Consider the following 21,824-nt stretch of genomic DNA (forward strand, 5'->3'; position numbering starts at 1 on the left):
ACACGTTCCATGATTACATAATCAAAACAATGGCATGTCATTGTAAAGAGTAATAATGAAACCTCCCAATGATACCAGTTTCACTTTTCATAGTTCAGTAACAAATACAAAATAAATATTCCACAAATTTGAGTTGCAGACATTTTTAGAGATTTACTAGACTGCAGCAGACCCAGACATTAAAAAATTCAAGCATAATCTTTATTGAAGCTATCAACATTTATTTAATCAAAACTAAGCTGCATTTTCTGAATTTCTACAAAAATATTTATATCAAATTAGTCAATATTAAAATATAATAATTAATACACAGTGGTAACTGTTGTGATAAGTTACAATTTATCTCTATGCAAATTCATCAGAACTTTAATAAATGAACATTGATTTCTTGCTTTTAGTCTCAAAAGATATGAAAACATTGATTACATGTAACTACTAAAAATGATGATAAATATATAGTACATGTCGATAGTTTGACACTGTTTGGAATGATTCCTTTCTTCTTTGACAGAATGGTCATATACCTTGAAAGACTTTGTTGAAAGACACTAACAAATGATGAAGCGGAGATTATTCAATCTTAGAGAGCGATGAAGAGCCAAAATGAATATTTTCTCCCAAATTGGAATGCTTGACTGAAACGTAATATGGGATAGATATCATTTCATTCTACTGACATGTAGTCATAACCATATTCTACATTGACATGTAGTTATAACCAATAAACAGCAATTGTTGCCAACACAGAGCATGAGAAATGATGAGCAGGATCATACAATTCTGATTGGTTACAAGTATTAAAGGCATTGTTTAACTTTGTGAGCAGCCGATTTAAAAAATTCTCAGACCAAGATGAAACATGTGTACATTAGAACTAATAAACCCTGAAAAACAACCATTATTGAGAATGAAAAGCTAAAACTACAAGGCAAACCCCGATTTTGTAAATAGGCGTCTTATAGACGCCTAAATAGTACACATAAGTGTATGGGATGAAATTAAGATGGTGTTTTCGGTCACTTTATATTTCAATTTTTGAAGCACTAAATAATTATTTTCGAACGCAATTTTTTTCTGGGCTTCATTTTTGTAACATATCACAGACACAGGTGACAAGTGTGACCTTCTAGCTCAGATTTTTTAAAAGTCAAACCAATGTTAACCAATCACTTTAATACACAGTTTGAGCTTTAGAGGTGGTAGTACAATACAATGAGTAACTATCATGGCAATGAACCTGAATGAGTGACAATGAGTATATGATAGATCATCTCTGTCACCTATCAAAATATTATAAATAAAAAGTTGGTATTCTGGGGGGGGGGGTGTTTCATGAAAGGACTTGTCGGAAGTTTTATCCGACAGTTACCATAGTAACAGTGCCTCTCAGCCAATCAAAACCTAGCAAAGATATTAGATCTGACAACTTGGAGGACAAAAATGTTGATGAAACACTCCCCTGACTCGGATGTCTTTCACACAAAACCCGCTACAAACTGTGCATAAATCATTGAGAATAGGTCATAAAATCCAGTCATAATCCACAACAATGTCCTAATCTAACTGTAATATATTGTCTGATGGAAAGGGTCATTTAAGGGGCAATCCTCACCAAATGTTTTTACCCACCCATTGTACCAGGCATATAATTCATTTTGAGAATTAAGTGCACACATCTTGTACAATAATGATGACAATTATGCTAACTACTATGAAAGCACTCATATTCACTATCCACACTGTAGTAGAATGGTCAAGACACAAATTGTCATTACTAGCCTGGCTGTACCCTATCCACGAACAGGGTGCACATATTTCAAGGAATGCATTTTTCTGACGAGTCACCATTACATGTACCTGCACATTGGTTGTGTGCAGCACAACATGAATACATTTTTTGCTGGAGGAAATAATGCAACTGCTGAGATTCAAACCCATGAATCTCTGATTGAAAGGCGAGAGTCAGAACACAGGATTACAATGATTCCACTGAATATTGTTTGAGCATAATCCACGAGGTACTATTGTGTCATCTTATTATGATCAGGAAAATCAAATACAAAATATATACAACAATGTGAAGCCCAATATAATATAGTCCTGTTACAAGAAAGTATCATTTTGAGGTACATCAGACTGATTCCAGTGAAGGATTGTCCCCGTTATATTCACATGTAGGGGAATGAATTCAAATGTTCATTATCAAATGATCCAAGATAACAAACAATGTATAACAATCTCCAAACAGCATGAAATTTGATAATTTGTATCAAATCCAATTAAACAATTTATAAGAGTGTCAGACTGGGTGAGAGTATGTAAAAAATGAAAGGAGAGTAAAAATGGTGCTGCCTTTCGCAGGTACCACAACTACGTTTTTACTTACTGTGTGAAATAAAATTGGTGCTAGTCTTAACCAAAACACTGTCAACATTCTACAATTTAATATACATATTGTACAAGATACATATACATTCTTATAAACAATACATGTATATAAATACATATACCTACCCCATTTTTGCAAATGGAAAGCTTGTAGCTCTATCACAAACAAGTTATTCTTTGCATCAATAATACAGTAGCTCTATAAATCAAATGTTGAACAAGATTTTATTTTAGTATTTCAATAAATTTACATGTCCATACATCAAATACTAAATTTACTAATATGCTTTTCACACTGCACTTTTTTTCCTTAACCCCGTGAAATTGGTGGGGCTAAGGGGGGGTCTTAGCCCACCAATTTCCCGGGGTTAAGCTTGGCCCACTTCGTTTTCACACTACGTTTTAGCAAAGTGGGCTAGCACGGTAAATAGTACGGTACTATCTGGCCCTGCAAAAAAGCAGGGTTAGCCGGCTTATTGTGGTGCTAGCACCACAATTGCGGTGCTAATAGATGCAGTGTGAAACGAAACAGGGCTAAGGAAAAGTGGGGCTAAGCATTAGCCAATCACAGAAGTTGAAATTGCACGTTAATCACGCTCAATATGGTAAAATCATCAATATTCATGAGCTGTGTGATAGTCCGGGGCTAAGGTGTTAACCCCGGTTAAGCAAATAGTATTGGGTTAAAGGGGAATCCAGCCTTGGCCATAAAATGTTGTGTTGGGAAGGAGAAAAATAAATTAAACAGAATGGTGAAAGTTTGAAAGAAATCGGACAAGCAATAAGAAAGTTATAGCTGCTTTAAAATTGAGATCACTAATACTATGTAGATTTCAAATTGGCAACTGGGTAAGTAAATTATGACAAGGGGCAAGGACAACTTTCCCATAGGCCATGTACTTTATTATCAGGGATTTGTGGTTTTCTCCTAAGTACCCATTCCCCTGGGGCAGTAATCTAAATATAACCCAGGTAGTATAATGTTGAATGTCCTCATGAAAGAAAAATATAATTTGAAATAAAACTTTTGGGGAAAATGACATTTTAGCCATAATATGTATTGGAGTACATGGAAGAGTAGTCCTTGCCTTACATCACTATGACATCCCATATGTGGCCAATTTGAAGTCTCCATGGGTATAGTGATTACCAATATTTACAACTTTTGAAAATTCATAACTTTCTTGTCGTTTGTCCAATATTGTTCAAACTTCTTCCTATCAACTTGTCTGATTTTTCTTTTCCTTATAAAAACAAGTTTTTATTTGGGTTGGATTCCCCTTTAAGAAAGACAGTGTGAATTTAAAAAAAGATAGTATGGGGTTAAGGGTATAGTATGGGGTTAAGGATAGTATGGGGTTAAGGAAATGCAGTGTGAAAAGCATATTAGTCATAGTCCTGGTAATAAAACGAGAGAATGGGATAAAAGATAGAGAGAAGGGGATTTAGAAAGTGAAAGATTACATTCTAGTTTTGCCACTTTTTATATCGGACTGAATAGCATTTATTGCATATTTCAAAACACAAGTAATTATGCCCATGTTTATTCAACACTTCTACCATCATAAAAATTTTGTGGACAACCCTACCACTATAGTTATGTATGGGCAATGTTGATAAACTTACAGATATATTCAATTTTAGAACTTTATGATAAGATTGTGATTCAGCCCCACGTATATGCGCTCAAAAGTTACTGAGATTTATTTTAACTTGGTACAATTACACAAATATCAATCACCATATGTGAAAAAATTACCCACATGTTGTATATTTTTTAATTCCGAGGGCTTTTTCAAAGTGTAAACTTTTTTTTGATACGCACTGTATAACCTCTCAAATATTTTTATATGAACCCCCATATTCAATATCCATACATATTAATGCAATGTTATTTGTTAATACAGTTGCTTGTAACTACTGTTAGTGTCAATTGTTATTTACTAAATAGAAATTGACATGCACATGCACTGTAGTATATAGTGGATTGATTCCCTGCTATAAAGACACGCTTTGCTGTTTAAACCATTACTAATCACAATTACAAACATGCTTCAAATGATTAATCATTAAGACTTGAACAAGTTACCCAATATTTTCACTGCAAATAAGTTGTAACATTTATGCAGTGAATGTGAATATAAAAATACTTGTATAGATTATATAAAAATGATTAGGTTATCTCTGGTTATTTCTTCAAGTACTCAATCACACACACTAAAGTACTACTACTTGTACACAATACAACACTGAAAGACATATTCTAAATATCATAAACCAACCCAACATTAGAATGCTATTTCAATTATATGTGAACAATTTTCTTTGGTTAGATCCTTGCAATATTGAATAATAGCTGAATACAATTGAAAGCCCATGTTGTTGAAATAATTACTGTCAACGTGGCATTGAAAATTAAGTATGAGTAAATTCAATGTGTTCTATATTAAAATCTATTCCACAGTGTATCATAGAATTATTAAATACTTTGCTGTATATTTCAGTTAACATAAAGGCTGACTGTCCATGAAATGCAATATAAAAAATGGAGAGAAACATAAGGGTTTTTTAAACCATTTTGAAACATTTACATACAATTCATTTTTTAGAGATTCATTTGAAATCCTATTTCTAAAAGAGACTAAATTTACACATTAAATACTCTTGTTTAAATGAGTTGTCATTGTAACAATATATTTTGTCAATCATTTCAGGAATAGAGTAACACACTCTTAACTTAATAGTTGATTTACTAGTCATGGTTTAGCAATGGTACACTGAGATAAAAAAGAGGGGCTTGAATCTTATCCTCTATAAATTAATTATTTGTTCTTTTTCAGTAAGAGCTAGAAAACAAATAAAATCTAGAGCATTCCTGCTTGAAGGTTATTCCTCTCCTTTGAACTCATAACATGGAAGACAAAGATGAGCAGAAGAAATCCACTTAAATATAGATTTCTTTCTTTCTAGAACTGAGAAAACGGATCTGAAGGTTCACTATCTTTTTTTCAGGACTGAAAAGAAAGAATATGGCCGTTGAATGTACACTCTTGGCTCTTCTTTTTTTAGAACTGGGATGATGGTGGGCGACTTGGAGACTTCTGTCTGAAGGCTGATCGACGAAAGGTATGGGCTACACCACGCTGTGTTTAAGAGAAAAAAATAACAAACTTTCAGTATGCATGCCTTCATCACTTCAAGTCCACATTATATACTTTGAATAGATATCAGAGGTTCCTTTCAGGACCCAATACACAAAGACTAGTGATTGATTGTTGTATTTTTATGATCGATTCTAATGTCTGAAGGCACATAGCAATCAATAGAATCACTCTTCTAAATCAGTATTACAATCAATCAGTACATGTATGTTTAGTGTGACAAGCCCTGAAGACAGCAAGAACAACATGTCGATAATTAACATGAGATGCTTGAATAAGGGTCTCGATATTGCTAAATTCTTATCATATTCTTCACCATTCTTAGAACTCTAAAAACAAATGAATCATTATTTCTACATCATGGATGGTGTACTGCAAAATCTTCCACTTCATGAAGAGAAATATGTTTACAATACATCAATGGTCAATCTTCATGTTTTATGGTTTTGTTAACCCACTGCATATTGGAACTGGATGGTCCCTGTGCAAAGTCCGATGTAAATTATTTCAGAATTCAGTAGTCAAGGGTTATCACCCTTACAGATTTCTGTGTATACCGAGCATTAAAATTACTTAACATGTACAAGCATAATGTACATATATTGTTGTATCTGTTGAAAGGAATGAATGAAAGCAATAAAGGCTTGTACTGTGTAGCAAAACTGGAGGCTATAAAGTAGGTGAAAGCAAAATATAAATAGTGACAGTGTAATACAAATCTATGGATAACACAGTTGAGACAGTGTAAAGAAAAAAACAACTACACGTATACATACAATAAAACATAAGATCACAATAGACAAAATATTCAGAGTATACATGTATTTATGTTGCAAATAAATTTTAAAAAATCCATGTAAATGTACATTGTAAACCAAAATAGAAACACACACATCAATTGCACATCAGACTTTAGTTCTGAAATTAGATTTATATTTCTCTGCTAAACATTCGTCAAATCTGTCTGTTTGGGGAAGAGGAGGAGACAGAGAATTATGGTTTTCATTAGGGCAGGGACAATTATTATACTCACTGTCTGTACGATTTTAGCTATTTCCTGCTACAGATGTATATTATATGTGATAAAACTTAATCGGCATATATTTACAAACAATCACAGTCGTTTGTTTGTTCCTTAAAAACTAGTATGGGGATGATCATCATGCATGCCTTTTGAAGTTTCTAATCCTTGTGAATTTCATTTCAAAATTAATATAAATCATCATGCCTATTAAAAATTAACAATACTTGTAAACTTCACTTAAAATTTAGTAAATGCTAATTTGTAGATCTTGTGAACTGTATTTGAAAATAGATAAACATCAAAATGCGACTTTCACAGTTTGCAAACCTTGTGAATAACATTTGGAATGGATAAATCTTCATAAATTTCAAACCTCAAAAATCTAACTTGAAAATTGACTCATGCTTCTACAAAAAATTTGCGAACCTTTTGCTCGACTTCTCTTCAACGTCTTCCAGCTGCATCATAGTCTCCTTCTCTCTGTTCAGTGTATGGACATAATCTTGGATTATTTCTAGTTTGATGTAAACATTCACAACCACTTTATACCAAGACAACCCACAATTAGCCATGCCAAGTGCTATAGGATGATGATTATAATTGGAATTAATAGTGTGTGCTCATGCAAGGCAAGGGATATGATCATAAGGATGGAGTTGGTGTTTCGCTTTTAATGTTGCCTATGGGTTTTTATGAGAATGTAGGGAAGTGGTGAAATGAGCATGCAAATAATAATGAATGATGTGAGTACCAAGACAAAGTACCAACACACAAACAAGATAATTATGTGCAAAATATGAGAATGGGTAAAAAGATGCTAGTCATACAAGGTCAAGGATTTACTTTTGAGAGAAATGATTCATGCAAGATTGAGACATTATAGCTAGGGACTTCATCTTTTCTAAGGATAACAACTCCTTCCTCTTCTCCATCTTCTTCTCTTTCCCTTCCTCCTTTCCCTCTTCTTCTTCTTGACAATCAGTGTAATGTTTCTCACCATATTGGGGAAAAGGGGTGATTCATGCAAGTTTTTGACTTTTTGAGATTCAACTTTTTAATAGGAAATTTAACTACACTACACTACAAGTAAGACACATTTACTGTTGCATGCTAACAACCTAATATTCTCCTTCTCTTCCTCCCCTCCTCCCTTACTCATCTGCATTTTCCTTTCCCTTCCCCCTCCCTCACATTCTGTCTGTTCATCTCCTTCCCCTTCTTCCTCATCTTCTTGTTCCTCTTCTCCGTTCTCTGTCTCTTTTCTTCTTAAATCTCATTTCTTTTTTTTCTTCTTCATCATCAAATGATTCTCCTCATTTTTATTTTGACATATCCTCACATTATATAGAATATTTCTGAAGACTTATTGTCAGACATCGTTGCTGATGAAAAGATTTCAGTGAAAATAAATGACATACTAGTTCATGAAAGGATCTCTGGAAGCATTTAATTTAGCTATTTGTTATGCACAACTTTATGCATGACTGAAACATTATTCTTGGGTGCTGAATTAGCTGTCATTTTAGATTCCCATCAGCTCAAAATTAAAATCTAATCTTTGTAGATTAAAATGCTTGTTGTTAACAAAAAAATTAATAAAATTTATCACTTTTCAAAATGGGATTATTGTCATAGAGATTCAGGTCCAATTTCTTGAAACACAAGAGAAAGTTTGACTTGTCTCATTTACCATAACAAGTGGAATGCCTCTGGCCGTCTCACCTGCATCACGCGATTCAATATAGCAGCAGTGCTGATTTTGAAAACTACTATAACTCGCACAAGATGTTCAGTGATACTTGGTTACTCTTATTTCCACGTTTTATGAACTAGACCAATACACTTATAGAGATATGATGGCAATTCAACAAATACCCCCAACGTGGCCAAAGTTCTTTGACCTTACATGACCTTTGACCTTGATCATGTGACCTGAAACTCTCACAGGATGTTCAGTGATACTTGATTACTATTATGTCCAAGTTTTATGAACTAGACCAACACACTTTCAAATTTATGGCTGTAATTCAACAAATACCCCAATTTGGCCAAAGTTCATTGACCCTAAATGACCTTTGACCTTGATCATGTGACCTGAAACTTGCACAGGATGTTCAGTAATACTTGATTACTATTATGTCCAAGTTTCATGAATCAGATCCATAAACTTTCAAAGTTATGATGGTAATTCAACAGATACCCCCAATTCGGCCAAAGTTCATTGACCCTAAATGACCTTTGACCTTGGTCATGTGATGTGAAACTCATGCAGGATGTTCAGTGATACTTGATTAACCTTATGTATAAGTTTCATGAACTAGGTCCATATATTTTCTAAGTTATGATGACATTTCAAAAACTTAACCTTAGGTTAAGATTTTGATGTTGATTCCCCCAACATGGTCTAAGTTCATTGACCCTAAATGACCTTTGACCTTGGTCATGTGACATGAAACTCAGGTAGGATGTTCAGTAATACTTGATTAACCTTATGGCCAAGTTTCATGAACTAGGTCCATATACTTTCTAAGTTATGCTGTCATTTCAAAAACTTAACCTCAGGTTAAGATTTGGTGTTGACGCCGCCGCCGCCGCCGTCGCCGTCGGAAAAGCGGCGCCTATAGTCTCACTCTGCTATGCAGGTGAGACAAAAACTGATAACCATTGGTACATAAAGTTATGCATAACTTAACTTTTTGTGAATCTACCCCAAGGACATTATGAGTAAATACAGGCAAGTGGCTTTCTCAAAAAAAATGTGCATTTGACATAAAACAAGAGAAAATAAAATGAATAAACAAGTACTACAGGAATATTTGGAGGAATATATATGGTATGTATGGAACATCAGAAACATATAAAGTGTGTAAAGAACTGCTCAGGTAGACTTGGATTATATGAACATATATCTTCTTCAAAGTGAAAGAGTATAGGCCATCAACACACGCACAGCAAATATGAAAAGAAAGAAGAGAGATAACAACAAGCAAACCCTCATAGGAGTGGTTGTATTGGAAGTATGACACTAGTACACAACAATATACAGTAAGTGTGCAATTCATAAATACTGTCTTTTGAATAAATAAAAGTGAGTAGTCTGCATGCTAACCAAACACAGAATATAGTCAGTCAATTTTTGTGATTAGACCCTCCTACCAAATTATACTCCGGGCAATTCCATAGGGTATTTATGTCTGACCCTTAATAAGGGCCTACTTAAGGAGCATTTCATTTCAGGACTTATCAGATGTTTTATCACACAAAGTATGTTTAATGTAACAGTGGTAACAGACACATATGCTTCTCAGTGAATCAAAAATCAAGAAAACAAATGCTCTCCTGAATTGGTTTGCCTCTGTTTGATATTTCATATGAAAGGTTGTAATGCTCTCTAAATTCTAATTATGATGACAGGATCATTTCATGCAGTGAAGTAAGAATAGAATTAATAGAGGGGAAATGAAGGTCGGACATTTTTTAAAATGTTTGATAATTTTTATGGAATTGCCTACATCAGGTTTAGAGCTTAAGAAAACCCTTCAACTAACAAGTATAAATAATAACAGACCATGGAATGCCCAATTCTTTTTGTGAAAGAATTTAAGCATATTTTCAAATAAAATTATGTACTGGTTAGCAACATGCATATGACTTGAACTACAGCCCAACAATATAATATCAAGCAATATCACGACCAACAATATTGTGTTTGACAATAAATGTGTAAAGCATAAATAATGTGTGATATAATTATAACATATTATAATAATTTTAATGGAATCATAACAAATTAATGAATTGGAAAGAATAACAAAGCTATGTACATATACAGTGGTGCTAAATAATTAGTGAACATATTTCAAGTGTTCAAGTTCTGCCATGTTTAAGATATACAATTGTGAAGTCAGGTGATAAAATATTGAATTCAATATAGTTTGTTTCTCTGGGCTTGCCGAACATTGTACTTTTTTTTGGTCTCCATTCAACACTCACCATGAAGAAGTGCATTTTCTGGTGCGGTTCACTAACATTTTAACACCACTATACTTGACTGATGAAATGAGAATATTAATTAAAGATTTTATTTTGGGGGGTGGGGGAAACTATGAGTAGATCTGCGTGTGTTCAAATGAGGGGTTTTATAAGGTCTAATTTTGACTAAGATGTTTCTTAATGAGGGCCAACAAAATTATATATCATTTACTGCTACACTGTCCAAAGTAAAATGCTATTAAGAATAAAGGACATATAAAACCGCAATAATTGATTTCACAAGATGAAAAAATAAATATGTATCAAATGTTTAATAAAGACATGATTTAGAATCTCTCTGATCCTAATTTAGGGATTCCAAAGAATATTTTCCTCATTATATTCCTTGTTATATTGCTGAAAAAACATAAAAAGGCAGAAAGAGTCAAGAGTTCTATGTCAATTGCTCATCAATCTGACCCTTTTCAAGGCAATAATAAATCCCAAACTGTGGAAAAGATTTTGAGTAAAACATGATTCCCTAACCATGCAAAAGCCTATATGTGTACACAAAGACTGCAGAATCATTAAACAATCTTCAAGAAATAATTAACACAACACCATTTGGTATATTCTATGAAAGAAAATATACTATATAATATACATGTAAAATAACATCTTTTGTTTTCAAAATGTCCCTGAAGGCCAATAAATGAGTATGAACAAATTTTCACAAAATAAGGAGATTGCAGAAACTCCTATTCATTGCTACCCACAAAGCAGGATTATTTATTGTTGTATTGCTCTTGTTTAATACCCATCTCACCCAAAAATTATATAAGGACTCCTATATAATGGGGTCAGTTGACACCCTTGTTCGCTACATGTCAGGTGATAAAATATTGCATTCAATAAAGTTTGTTCCTCTGTGCTTGCCGAACATTATTGTCTACGTTCAACACTCAACATGAAGAGATGCTCTGACTTACTCTTATAGCTCAAATGCAATGCATTGCCATTTATAAGACCTTTTTTTTTTAAGTTTTATATTTCTGTAGGAATACAGTATACATGTACAGCAGGAGAGGAGGTCAATTTGCTTCCTACATGTACATGTAGGTGGATCCACCTATATCTAAATTCACGGATGAGGTCATTGTTGCCATGGAAATAGATGAATAAGATAAGAGCATCCTAACCTGGGGCCATGAGAAACACAAAGGCAAGGTAATTTTTTCCCCTAAAAGTGGATTCAACTATGGTTGAGATCATGGTTGTTATCATGGTTGCCATGCAAACAGGTTAATATGGTGACAAGTTCTTACCTCTGGGAGTTGAGGTTTATTTCGAGCATTGGTATCATCGGTTACACTCAGGTAGGATGCAGCACTGACGGGTCTCTGTGTAGACCCCTTGGCACCTCTGACAGCTTTGGAAGGGGACGGTGACACAGATCTAGGTCCAGATGTCAGACGACGCTGAAGAGAGGGGGAGTGCTGCTTCTGAGTGGGCTGGGGGTCAGGGGTCAAATACCCCACATCAGAGGGCGACGGGATATAACGTGACTGTGAATGGGTTAAAGGTCATGGGAGGTGAAATGAAGATGGTGCACATGATGATAGACAGCAATAACAAATGAACCACAGGTGATGGGGAGGTGAGCAAATTAAATAAGCATGAAAAAAGTTGTTTTTTCCATAAAAAAGTATACATTGCAAGCAAAGCTTCAATTCAGAAAGCATTAGATTTTAGTTGCAATACCATACACACAAATGCCAAATACAACACCACAATGAAAAAAAATCACAATAATATGGGTTAGGAAATTTCCAGGAGCTTTCATTCATCAGGCAAAATAATATATAGAAATAAGTTTAGAAACAATAGATATATCATCTTCACTTTTTCGATTAAACACATGTCTCTAGAAAGAGCAATTCCTGATAACTGATTAGACCAATTACCATAGTGAAATGCCTTTACATTCAATATCTCATTCTACTTTGCTAAAATTTATAATTGATTCATTTTTCAAATTATTTATAAAGTAAGCTCTTTTTGTAATTTGTAAATATAACTTTGTACCCTTTAGTTTGAAAATCAATATTATTAAGGTGCGTAGAAACTAAATCTGTATTAAGCGCAGAATAAATATAATCTATTGCCATTAATATTGATTTGCTTCTTTTAAAGAAATAATAATTTCTTAAGGATATTCTTTTGGGGCTCTTTGACAAAGGAAAACACATGAACAGAAATTGAGAATCAAAGAATCAATTAAATCAATATTTTGTATTATCATCTTTAAGCGATGCATTAAAAACGCATATTTTGGTCTGCATCAATTGCCCGTGCAGTATCAGAGCGTATTCCTAAAAAGGACCGAAATCCGACAAATATCCTATAGGCTCCTGTACAAAATTTGCTATTGAATATGAGAGCATATTCAACAGTTTAGGGCGCGTGCGCGAATTCGTGAAATATACAACGCATATAACAATGAAAGCAATGCGATGCGCAGCATAGAGCACAACTACACTCAATGATGTCATAATGAACAACATGCAAGTCGCATGTCAACGACCAAATTTGATCCTATAAGGTCATAATGGCATATGATATGACTTGTTAAATCAAATTGCTCCCACTTTTTTTTGTGGGGGGAGGGGGTGGGATAGATGATAATAATCATATTGGATGGCTTTATTTCATGAAATACCAGAAATATTCCACTCGTTAGGGCCAATATTCCACTCATCTGCGATTCGTGGAATATTTTCCCGAACTCTTGGAATATTTCTGGTATTCCATTCTGAGCCATCTAATATAATATAAATCTTTGTCCATTTTTATTTTAGTTCATTTTTCTTTTTAGAAGAGATGTGAAATATATTACCTATATTGCAACAGTCAATGAAACAAGTAAACATTAAAACAGACTCAGTATGTTTGGTTGTATGGCTATTAAATTACGGTTAAGTCTGCCTAAGTCGAACAATCAGCCAAGCGAAGCAATTTTTCTAAACAAGAACATGCAAAGCATTTATTACCTATGTCATCTAAGTCAAATTTCGCCTAAATTACACATATTTCTTTTGGTCCGAAGATATTTCACTTGGGCAGATTCAGCTGTACTTCATTATCACTTTAGGCATAAGGAAACAGAAAAGTTTCCATGGTAATGGGATATCTACTTACCGGCATGGATGATGTAGAAGAGGTAGAGCTTCTCTTGTCATCATCCCTATCAACAAGATCAGAATAGTCACACTCTCCCTCTTCCTGGGAAAGGTAAAAGACACATTCAAGAAGAGAGCACAGAGTGATATTTTCAAGAAAAAGTCTTAATACATAAAAGTGAATTGTCATAATTTCACTCTCATATAGTATCCAACAGATGTAAGTACACCCCAAAAATTCACTATCAAAGCACAAATTTTGTAAACCTTCCATCAAGATTCTTGACACTAATAAAGAAATGGTTCACCTTAGCAAAGTGTCACCTTAGCAAACGTAATTTACTGATTGTAAGTCATTGACTATTTATATGTTTATGCAAGTAAAAGGAGTTACATGTATCTATATTTATATATGTTCATTCACTGTTTTTTCAGAAAATTACAATGATAAAATGAAAAATAAAAAAATTCGGAAATAAAGAACCCAATGGAAGGGGTTTAAAAAATTCTTTACACTCTTTTTTCAAAAGTCTATTATAAGTCACGTTGCAGTTCCCTCTATCAATTACCTCAGGGTTTGAGCTTATATCACTTGACTTTAGACCAAATGACAGAAAGGCAAAACCCTCTGATAGAACTCATAACCCCTCCATGACTTCTGCACACAATACAAATATAGACTTTGCGCATGCGTTGTCTGGAGCCAACACAAACTCACTTTGAGTTTCCAGGGTCAGTGCTTATTAAACTAAACTACATACCACTTATGCTAGGTATATCTTTTAGTACAACACACAGAAAGATTTCAAAATGGCGAGTACTTGTGAAACTGTGAGGTTCTAAGTTTTGAATGCAGAGAGTTTGGAATAGTCAAGGAAGCCGACAGTAAAAAAGACACAGAGACAATCAAGTATATGATCTCTGTCCTCTAGGAATACTGCTCAACACGCCATGTTGGAAACATCAAACAATTGTATGAGTGATGAGGAGTTAGATAATCTTCTGTTAAGATTTTATGCAGGAGCTCATAATGAGGCCAGTGAGTTATACATTAACAATACATATGCTATAGCCTGCAAAGGCACTTCCAGACCACTCACAATATTGAAATTGTGAAAAGCTTGAATTAGGGTTCTTCAAAAGAATCATCAAAGCTTTCCTGAAAATGCTAAAAAATGGAACTGGTTACGTCAAATGACATCATCCGGTGAACTCAAGTGACATGGAATGCCGACAGCAAAGCCTGAATCTGAATACTGCTCAGGGACTCCAGCAGAAAGTATTCATAAATATCAAGATATATTTTTGCAAACCGTGGATGAGAAAACATAGCGGTAATGATACCAGGAGATTCTGAGTTGCACACGGTAGAAAGCAGTTGCTACTATTATTCAGGTAGAGATAAACTGACAAAAAAGAACACTCACAAGCTGGATTTATCCTTGAAATACAGGACACCCAAGATGCCCAGTGAGTAATTTGATGAAGTGCAAGAGTTAGTCCATAGATTAGGAAAAGAACAGAATCACATTCAAATAAAGATGATCCCAACACCAACGGTATACGGACATGCCAATATAATATAATCACAAAGGTCATATCTGAGAAGACTGGTGTAGACAGTATGAATCACTGCCTGAGAGCTATAAGTATGACAACACTGAATCACCCCGGCTTCAATGCCAGATACATCATGGTAGTTTCAGGACATCACTCTGAAAGAAGTATCAAATACTACAGTCGTCGCACAAGTGATGCCAAAAAGGAAGATATGTCTGATGCCATTTCCAAAGGCCGTTGTGTCAGACCAGCTTACAAAGACTGTAAACCCTGAATATAGATCCACAACCTGACCTAGCAAAGTTACATGTAAGTCTAATGACATGTCTATTCCCAGAACCAGGGCTCTGTAACACAATGGTTTGCAATCAATCGCTACAGACCAATGACCAATCAAGATCATCGTTGCATGCGCACTCTGTTTAAAATACTGACCGGGAGCCAATTAGTGCGGCTCTTTCATATTTGCAATTCATTGCAAACCTTTGTGTATTAAAAGTCATCACTAATTCTCCTGTGACAGTCACCTTTAACACAGCCAACACAAATTTTCACTTTCAGGCTGTGTTGTTAACATTTATAATAAATACCTGTAGGTCTCCAAACTGTCAATATGTTCCTGTGTTTCAGGAATACTGTAAATATCTTAGGAGGAGCAAAGATCATTCACCTATTACAAAATTGGATATTGAAGTCTTTGAATGTCAAAGAAAGATATAGATTCAAAGACAGAATAAAGCAAATGTTGATTTGTAGCTATGTTTATGGACATGTAATTCAATATGAAAAATTACTTTTAGTGTAGAAAAGCATGAAAGGAGTTGTTGCCTTTTCTGTCTTTTTAACAATTTTCAGGTGGTTCCTGTTTGTTTGAGAAAACAGATTCATCACAAGGAGAAACCATTTCCCTGTCATAAATCCAAAAGGGGGCGCTATTCTTGGTATACTGCTGCATGACAGGTCTGCTTCACGCACCATTCTCCAGCAGATCATGGATCCTTATCTATCCTGTCAAATAGACAACCAACAAATATAAAATCGACAGCAGACGCTCAGTATATTGTTTACTATGTCAGTAAATCTGAAAGTAGTAAGCTGATTGGTTGATTTTGAAGGAAAAATTCATCTATATACTGATTTTACCGACACTTCACAATTGATCTGAACTTGATTCAACAGGAACATTTCATCTTAACATTACCATAACCAGTAAGTTTCTAAAAGTCAATATTTTGCAACCACTACCTCTGAAATCACTATTTTCTCACTAAATATACTTTTCTTACCTGTCCACAAGCTTCAATCAAAAGGTCTCCAAATGGTGATATAGGGTTCTGTAAAGAATTATAAAGAAAGAATAATTTCCTGATAATAAAAGTCTAACACATCTTCAGGTCTCTAAGAAACAGAGTAATATTATTTTAAAGGTAAAGTCCAACCTGACATCAGGCCTACTAAATGTAAGCATATGGACTTAGAAAAGACATAATAATGAATGTTTGGCCAAAAATTCTGAAGAATTACAAAGTAATGAATTATTGAGTTTAGATTTTGTGTGTCACATGTGAGAGCTCCCATATTTGTCATGTCACATCAATTCCATAAATTGCAATTTTTCCAGAAAGTTGAATTTATTACAGACCCATTGAAATATCATCAGACACCTTATTTCATGTACATGTATGCTTCTTTAAGAAAACTATTTAGACATTCTGAATCATCAGCCATTCCCACTTCTGGAATATCACTTCAATAACTATTCTCCAAAATATTAGAATATCTTGTGATGGGCTCCAATTTAATATTTTGATGAGTGGTTTGATCCACAGATTATCTACAAGTAACACTTCTATGACATAACCTATATGGTTTGCCACTAATCTAATCTGAAATGCTCCTTAGCTCAATCAACAATTGGTCTAATACAAACTTGGGCTTTTTTGTTTTCTTTTGATCAAATTGTCCAATTGTCACTTTGCCTACTTAGTTTTCCCAATTTGTCCATTGACTATTCAGTCTATAACATTATACATTGATAAATGATGAGGACACAAGATGAGATACACATGTATATAGCATAACTGAAAGTAGATGAAATGTTATTTTATGAGACAATAAGACGAACTGGTTGTGGACAAAATGGAATAAAGTCCAAGTAGTAATGCACTTAAAAAGTCCTCACTGCAGTTTTAATATTTTGAGGAGAATGTGATCAATATTTCATTTTCATTTATCGTTTATCTCACCTTCTTCAGAGAATGGAACTTAATCAGATCATTCAATGTCTTATGAACCTGGGGCTCTCCTACCACTACATATTTTCCATTGTGAAGTTGATCTATCATGAAGTGTTTGCAACGATCCGCGCCTCTGCTCATAAAAACAAAAACAAATATGAGGTGATACACATGATACACATGAAGTCTACCATGAGACCTGTCTGTTATGAGAAATTATAATTTAATATCAAGCAACTCACTCATAAAACTTATCAAGCTAAAAATTATCAATTCAATTTGTATATTTTATTACTGATTGTTTGGCTTCATATGCTAAGCAAAAAAAAAACACTTTCCATTATCACAATCATATATGGCGTACATGTACATGTATGATAGAGGTGACAGCCTAATGATTCAACTCTCTTAATGTTTAATTGATCACGCAGTCTTCTTCAGTGTTAAGAAGACAAGACATAGTATCTGATTGGTAAGAATGCTGCAGAACAGGTTTTATTATTAAATGTTATCAAATTCAAAGATTCTAAACCTCTAATATTGCCATGTTTTCATTTTATAACATTTTCTATTTTAAAAATCCTAGTACCAAAATCACTATGATCATGACTTTGACAGAAAAACAGAAAGTACTTAACAAATCATCTATTTCTCCTACTGATAATAAAGAGAGACATGAAGTACAAGCAATTAATTTGCTTATGGAGGACTCACAAAACAAATGCTACAATATTCCCCAAACTCAGCTTAATATGGTAAGAGAAATAGTTGACCTTTACCTGAGCGAAAGTGAGTATCCAAACCGACTCTCACTAACTCTAAGAAGATAGGATCCGACTGGCTTGGGTAGCAGCAGTTCCTCTGCTTGTCTTTATGGAAAAAAGAAAAATAAAATATGAAAATATAAAATCCATGTTACATATAAAAACAAATGTTGTATAGTTGACTGAGTGCTCACCTTGGTTTGATAAAATCAAGTTTGATTAGCATTTAATCAAAATGATAAAATGGTGGTATAAAAATATCATTAAATAGCATACAGCATCAGTTATCCTTCATTTTCAAGATATATATACAAAATTTCCTGAAGCCAATACCACAACATGGTATTAAATGGTACTCAAAATGGAAATATTAAAGTGACATTTTTCAACATCTTGCAACCTTCCATCTTGGTATAGAAGGAATTACACATATTGAAAGTCAGGGAATATACTTTATACTATAAAGCTTAGTTCTCTTCTCTTGATATTATGATTATACATGGGGGTAATACATAATGTCATGCAAGCTGTAAGTCTGATGCTGTTGCACTTTTTAGTAAATAAAAATTGTATAACACGTCCAGCATGAATTAGAATAGTTTGCGAATTGTGGTGTATAATGCCTTGTACATTTAAAACAAAGTCATGAACAATCAGAAAAGCTTGCATTTCTAAGTTCCAAACATTCAAATTATGGTTTATTTGAAAGTGACACAGGAAACGAAACAAGCTATTTAAGGTGCGGTCAGAAAGCGCTGAGCATTGAATTCACAACAATCTCATTGGGGCAAGACTTGGCGTATGGAGTACACACGTAATGATACAAAAGTTGCGCGTACAGCTCCAATATGGTGGTGTTCAACATTTCGCAGGCATGGTACAATCGCTGTTGTATGACAAGTAACAATGTTTTATTTGTATTTCTGGGATTTTCTATAATATCTCTGTATGATTTTTGATGTGGAATAAATTAAATAAAAAAATAGTTTGACACTTACCTGCGGGTAATGATACCATGAAACCAGGGGTAAAAGGTACCACCATCTTTCTTGAGTTTCATGGACTGCGTCTCCTTAAACCACATAATAGAGGCAGACTTTGTTCCAACACGTCCAAATTTATAATGAGAATGTTTCACAAACTCATCTTCAATCACATCATCATCCTCGTCGTCATCATCATCATCATCCTCATCATCTTCATCAGGAGAGGCAGCCTGCAATCAAGAAAAAAAAAGATGTAATGATGGTAGCTGTTTACAATGCATGCCTAGTTTTATCCGTACTATTCAACTAAATATTATTTTTAGTGACATCTAAACACTAAAATCACTTAACATAAAAAGAAAAGATTACAATCAGAATATCATTAATTACAATTTGCTATAATCTCATTCGTGTCCATAACACAACGGAAACTATACATACCAAAAGGAAAAAAAATGAGTGCAAGCTTAAAAACAAGCACTATAATCATAGGAGTAAATTTTCTAATAAAATAGAAAATGAAACTGAAACAAGACTCAGATCAGAAAAATAGTTAAATATTGTTTTACACAGGAATCCAACCAATTACTTTGATAAAGTATGATCTTGTCTTCCAACTTTCATTTCACTGCACTGAGTATCTGTCACAAACTCTTGATTTATTTTGTTACCTTTTCCTCCTGAACTACTGGTTCAGATTCCTGGACAACAGGGGCATTTGCATCAAAGGTCACCACACCCGTAGCATTGTGAAGCTTCTCAACAAATTCTGAGTGACAAAAGAAAATATAGAAAGCATAGATAATTGGGAACAGCATGAATGATGGAAACGGAAGACAAAACAGACCTAAGGCTGAACAATCCATCTCATGCAGTAGTATCACAACCCATCTTACAATATTCGCGAATGATCCTATCAAACTCAACGGTATAGAATGCAACACCATATAAATCTAAAATTGATGATTACTTTCAAAGTGCTCTCTCTGTATGATTTACACTTGCGTATGCATCATTGTTATGGACAATCAGCATGATCCATTTGAATTACAAAGACAGCGCACACACCCGTTAGATGAAGAATTATTGCATAGATTGCTTTTCATAGTTTTGATTGATTGGATCAATTATGATTTGTTGTGAAAGAGGACCTACATGATGTACACCTGTGTTCAAAATGATTACTATATTTGATAGGATGATGCTAACAATGAGAGTGCTTTCTTGTGGAGCAAACAGTACTGGAAATGTACAAGGAAGCAATCTTTAGTTTGACAAAGTCCATACAAGCTTGTCAACTCTTAAAACAGAGACATAACATGATTGATGGTTATGCTCTCACTTCAAAATTCTTTCATTGAAACTTTATTAAAAGAAAGGAATATTTCCTTGATCTCTAAAATACTAAGAAATAAGAGGAACACACCGTGTGGAATCATCTTATCTTTCTGGAGCATATCCATCATGTTGTTTGATTGTTTGAGACTCAGAGCTTCTAGTTTAGCCAAGAAGGCTTCACTCTCTGCCTTCTCTTTGGCTGCTTTCTCCTGGAGCCGTCTGAATAGACGTCTGGCTAGGAACCCTCGTACCACTGTAAAATATCAGGAACATTGAAAGTCAAGATTAAAAAATCTCCTGATGGTAATTTGTATATTCTATTACCTAAAGCGAACCATGATGAAAGACACCTCAAAGTGATTTGTATCTCGCGGAAAAGATGCTATATTTGCATTATTAATATAGGTATCTATCTGACATAGCAATTGAAAAATATGATTGTAATTGTACCCTCAAGAAAGGTCAACCAAAAATGTCAATTAGAGTCAACTAAAAGCATAGGCGGCGGAAGCGGGGGGGACCTGTCCCTCTCTAAATTTGAGGTGGGGGGACGGTCCCCCCCTAATTTTTTTTTTGATAACCTTTTTTTTTTTTTGCTTGTCAAAAATTTTCGCGATCCCCTCCTGAAATTTAGGTTGATAACCTTTTTTTTTTTTGGGGGGGGGAGGGGGCTTTTCAAATTTTTTCCGTGTCCATCCAAACATTTCAGGTTGGCCCCCCTAAATTTTTTGGCTTCCGCCGCCAATGACTAAAAGAGCTATTATTATTATTATCATTATTGCATTTTGAATGCAGGGACAAATTACATGTAATTTCAGCAACTTTTTGTGAGTTCTCTATGCAGGTACCATGGTCAAGGGGTTAAGAATTTTGCCTTCCAATCAAAAGCAAGAGTTGTGGGCGTTAATCACCAGCCATGGAATTACCTCCTTTAAATATATACATGTACCGACATTTTGCTTCACTCAACCAAGGTGTAGTATGGGTACTTGGTACAAATATTCATTATATGAAACTGTGTGTGCCTGGCAGGTAGCCAGCTACAGCCAAGGTAATAATCAGGACAATCATCCGTTGCATTATCATTATTACTGTTATCATCAATATATTATGGCTTACATCTTGTGAGATGAACGGCTGATTCTCCCATTTTTCTCATCTTCTCTTCAAGCATGTCCTGGTGATAGTACTTCAAAAACACTTTGGTTTTTCTAT

General features: G+C 34.3%; 1 protein-coding gene across 3 annotated transcripts in view; it reads right to left on the reverse strand.

The window, feature by feature from the left end:
* Nucleotides 1–1,050: 1,050 nt before the first annotated feature.
* The window catches only part of LOC129260723 (myosin-IIIb-like), a 72,562-nt gene continuing 51,788 nt past the window's right edge, over nucleotides 1,051–21,824 (reverse strand). The window contains exons 21-31 of one of the 3 annotated variants that reach the window (XM_064114457.1): nucleotides 21,729–21,820; nucleotides 20,698–20,862; nucleotides 19,943–20,040; nucleotides 19,284–19,501; nucleotides 18,301–18,390; nucleotides 17,531–17,654; nucleotides 16,571–16,618; nucleotides 13,744–13,827; nucleotides 11,871–12,110; nucleotides 7,000–7,053; nucleotides 1,051–5,531 (exon numbers count right to left, since the gene is read on the reverse strand). In XM_064114457.1, coding sequence (XP_063970527.1) covers nucleotides 7,018–7,053; nucleotides 11,871–12,110; nucleotides 13,744–13,827; nucleotides 16,571–16,618; nucleotides 17,531–17,654; nucleotides 18,301–18,390; nucleotides 19,284–19,501; nucleotides 19,943–20,040; nucleotides 20,698–20,862; nucleotides 21,729–21,820 — 1,195 coding nt within the window. In that variant the 3' untranslated portion in view covers nucleotides 1,051–5,531; nucleotides 7,000–7,017. The remainder of the gene's footprint in view (nucleotides 5,532–6,999; nucleotides 7,054–11,870; nucleotides 12,111–13,743; nucleotides 13,828–16,570; nucleotides 16,619–17,530; nucleotides 17,655–18,300; nucleotides 18,391–19,283; nucleotides 19,502–19,942; nucleotides 20,041–20,697; nucleotides 20,863–21,728; nucleotides 21,821–21,824) is intronic. The other 2 variants (XM_064114458.1, XM_064114456.1) reach the window with 2 other exon arrangements.

The sequence above is a fragment of the Lytechinus pictus genome, unplaced genomic scaffold (assembly GCF_037042905.1).
Source record: "Lytechinus pictus isolate F3 Inbred unplaced genomic scaffold, Lp3.0 scaffold_19, whole genome shotgun sequence".
Classification (NCBI taxonomy): Eukaryota; Metazoa; Echinodermata; class Echinoidea; order Temnopleuroida; family Toxopneustidae; genus Lytechinus; species Lytechinus pictus.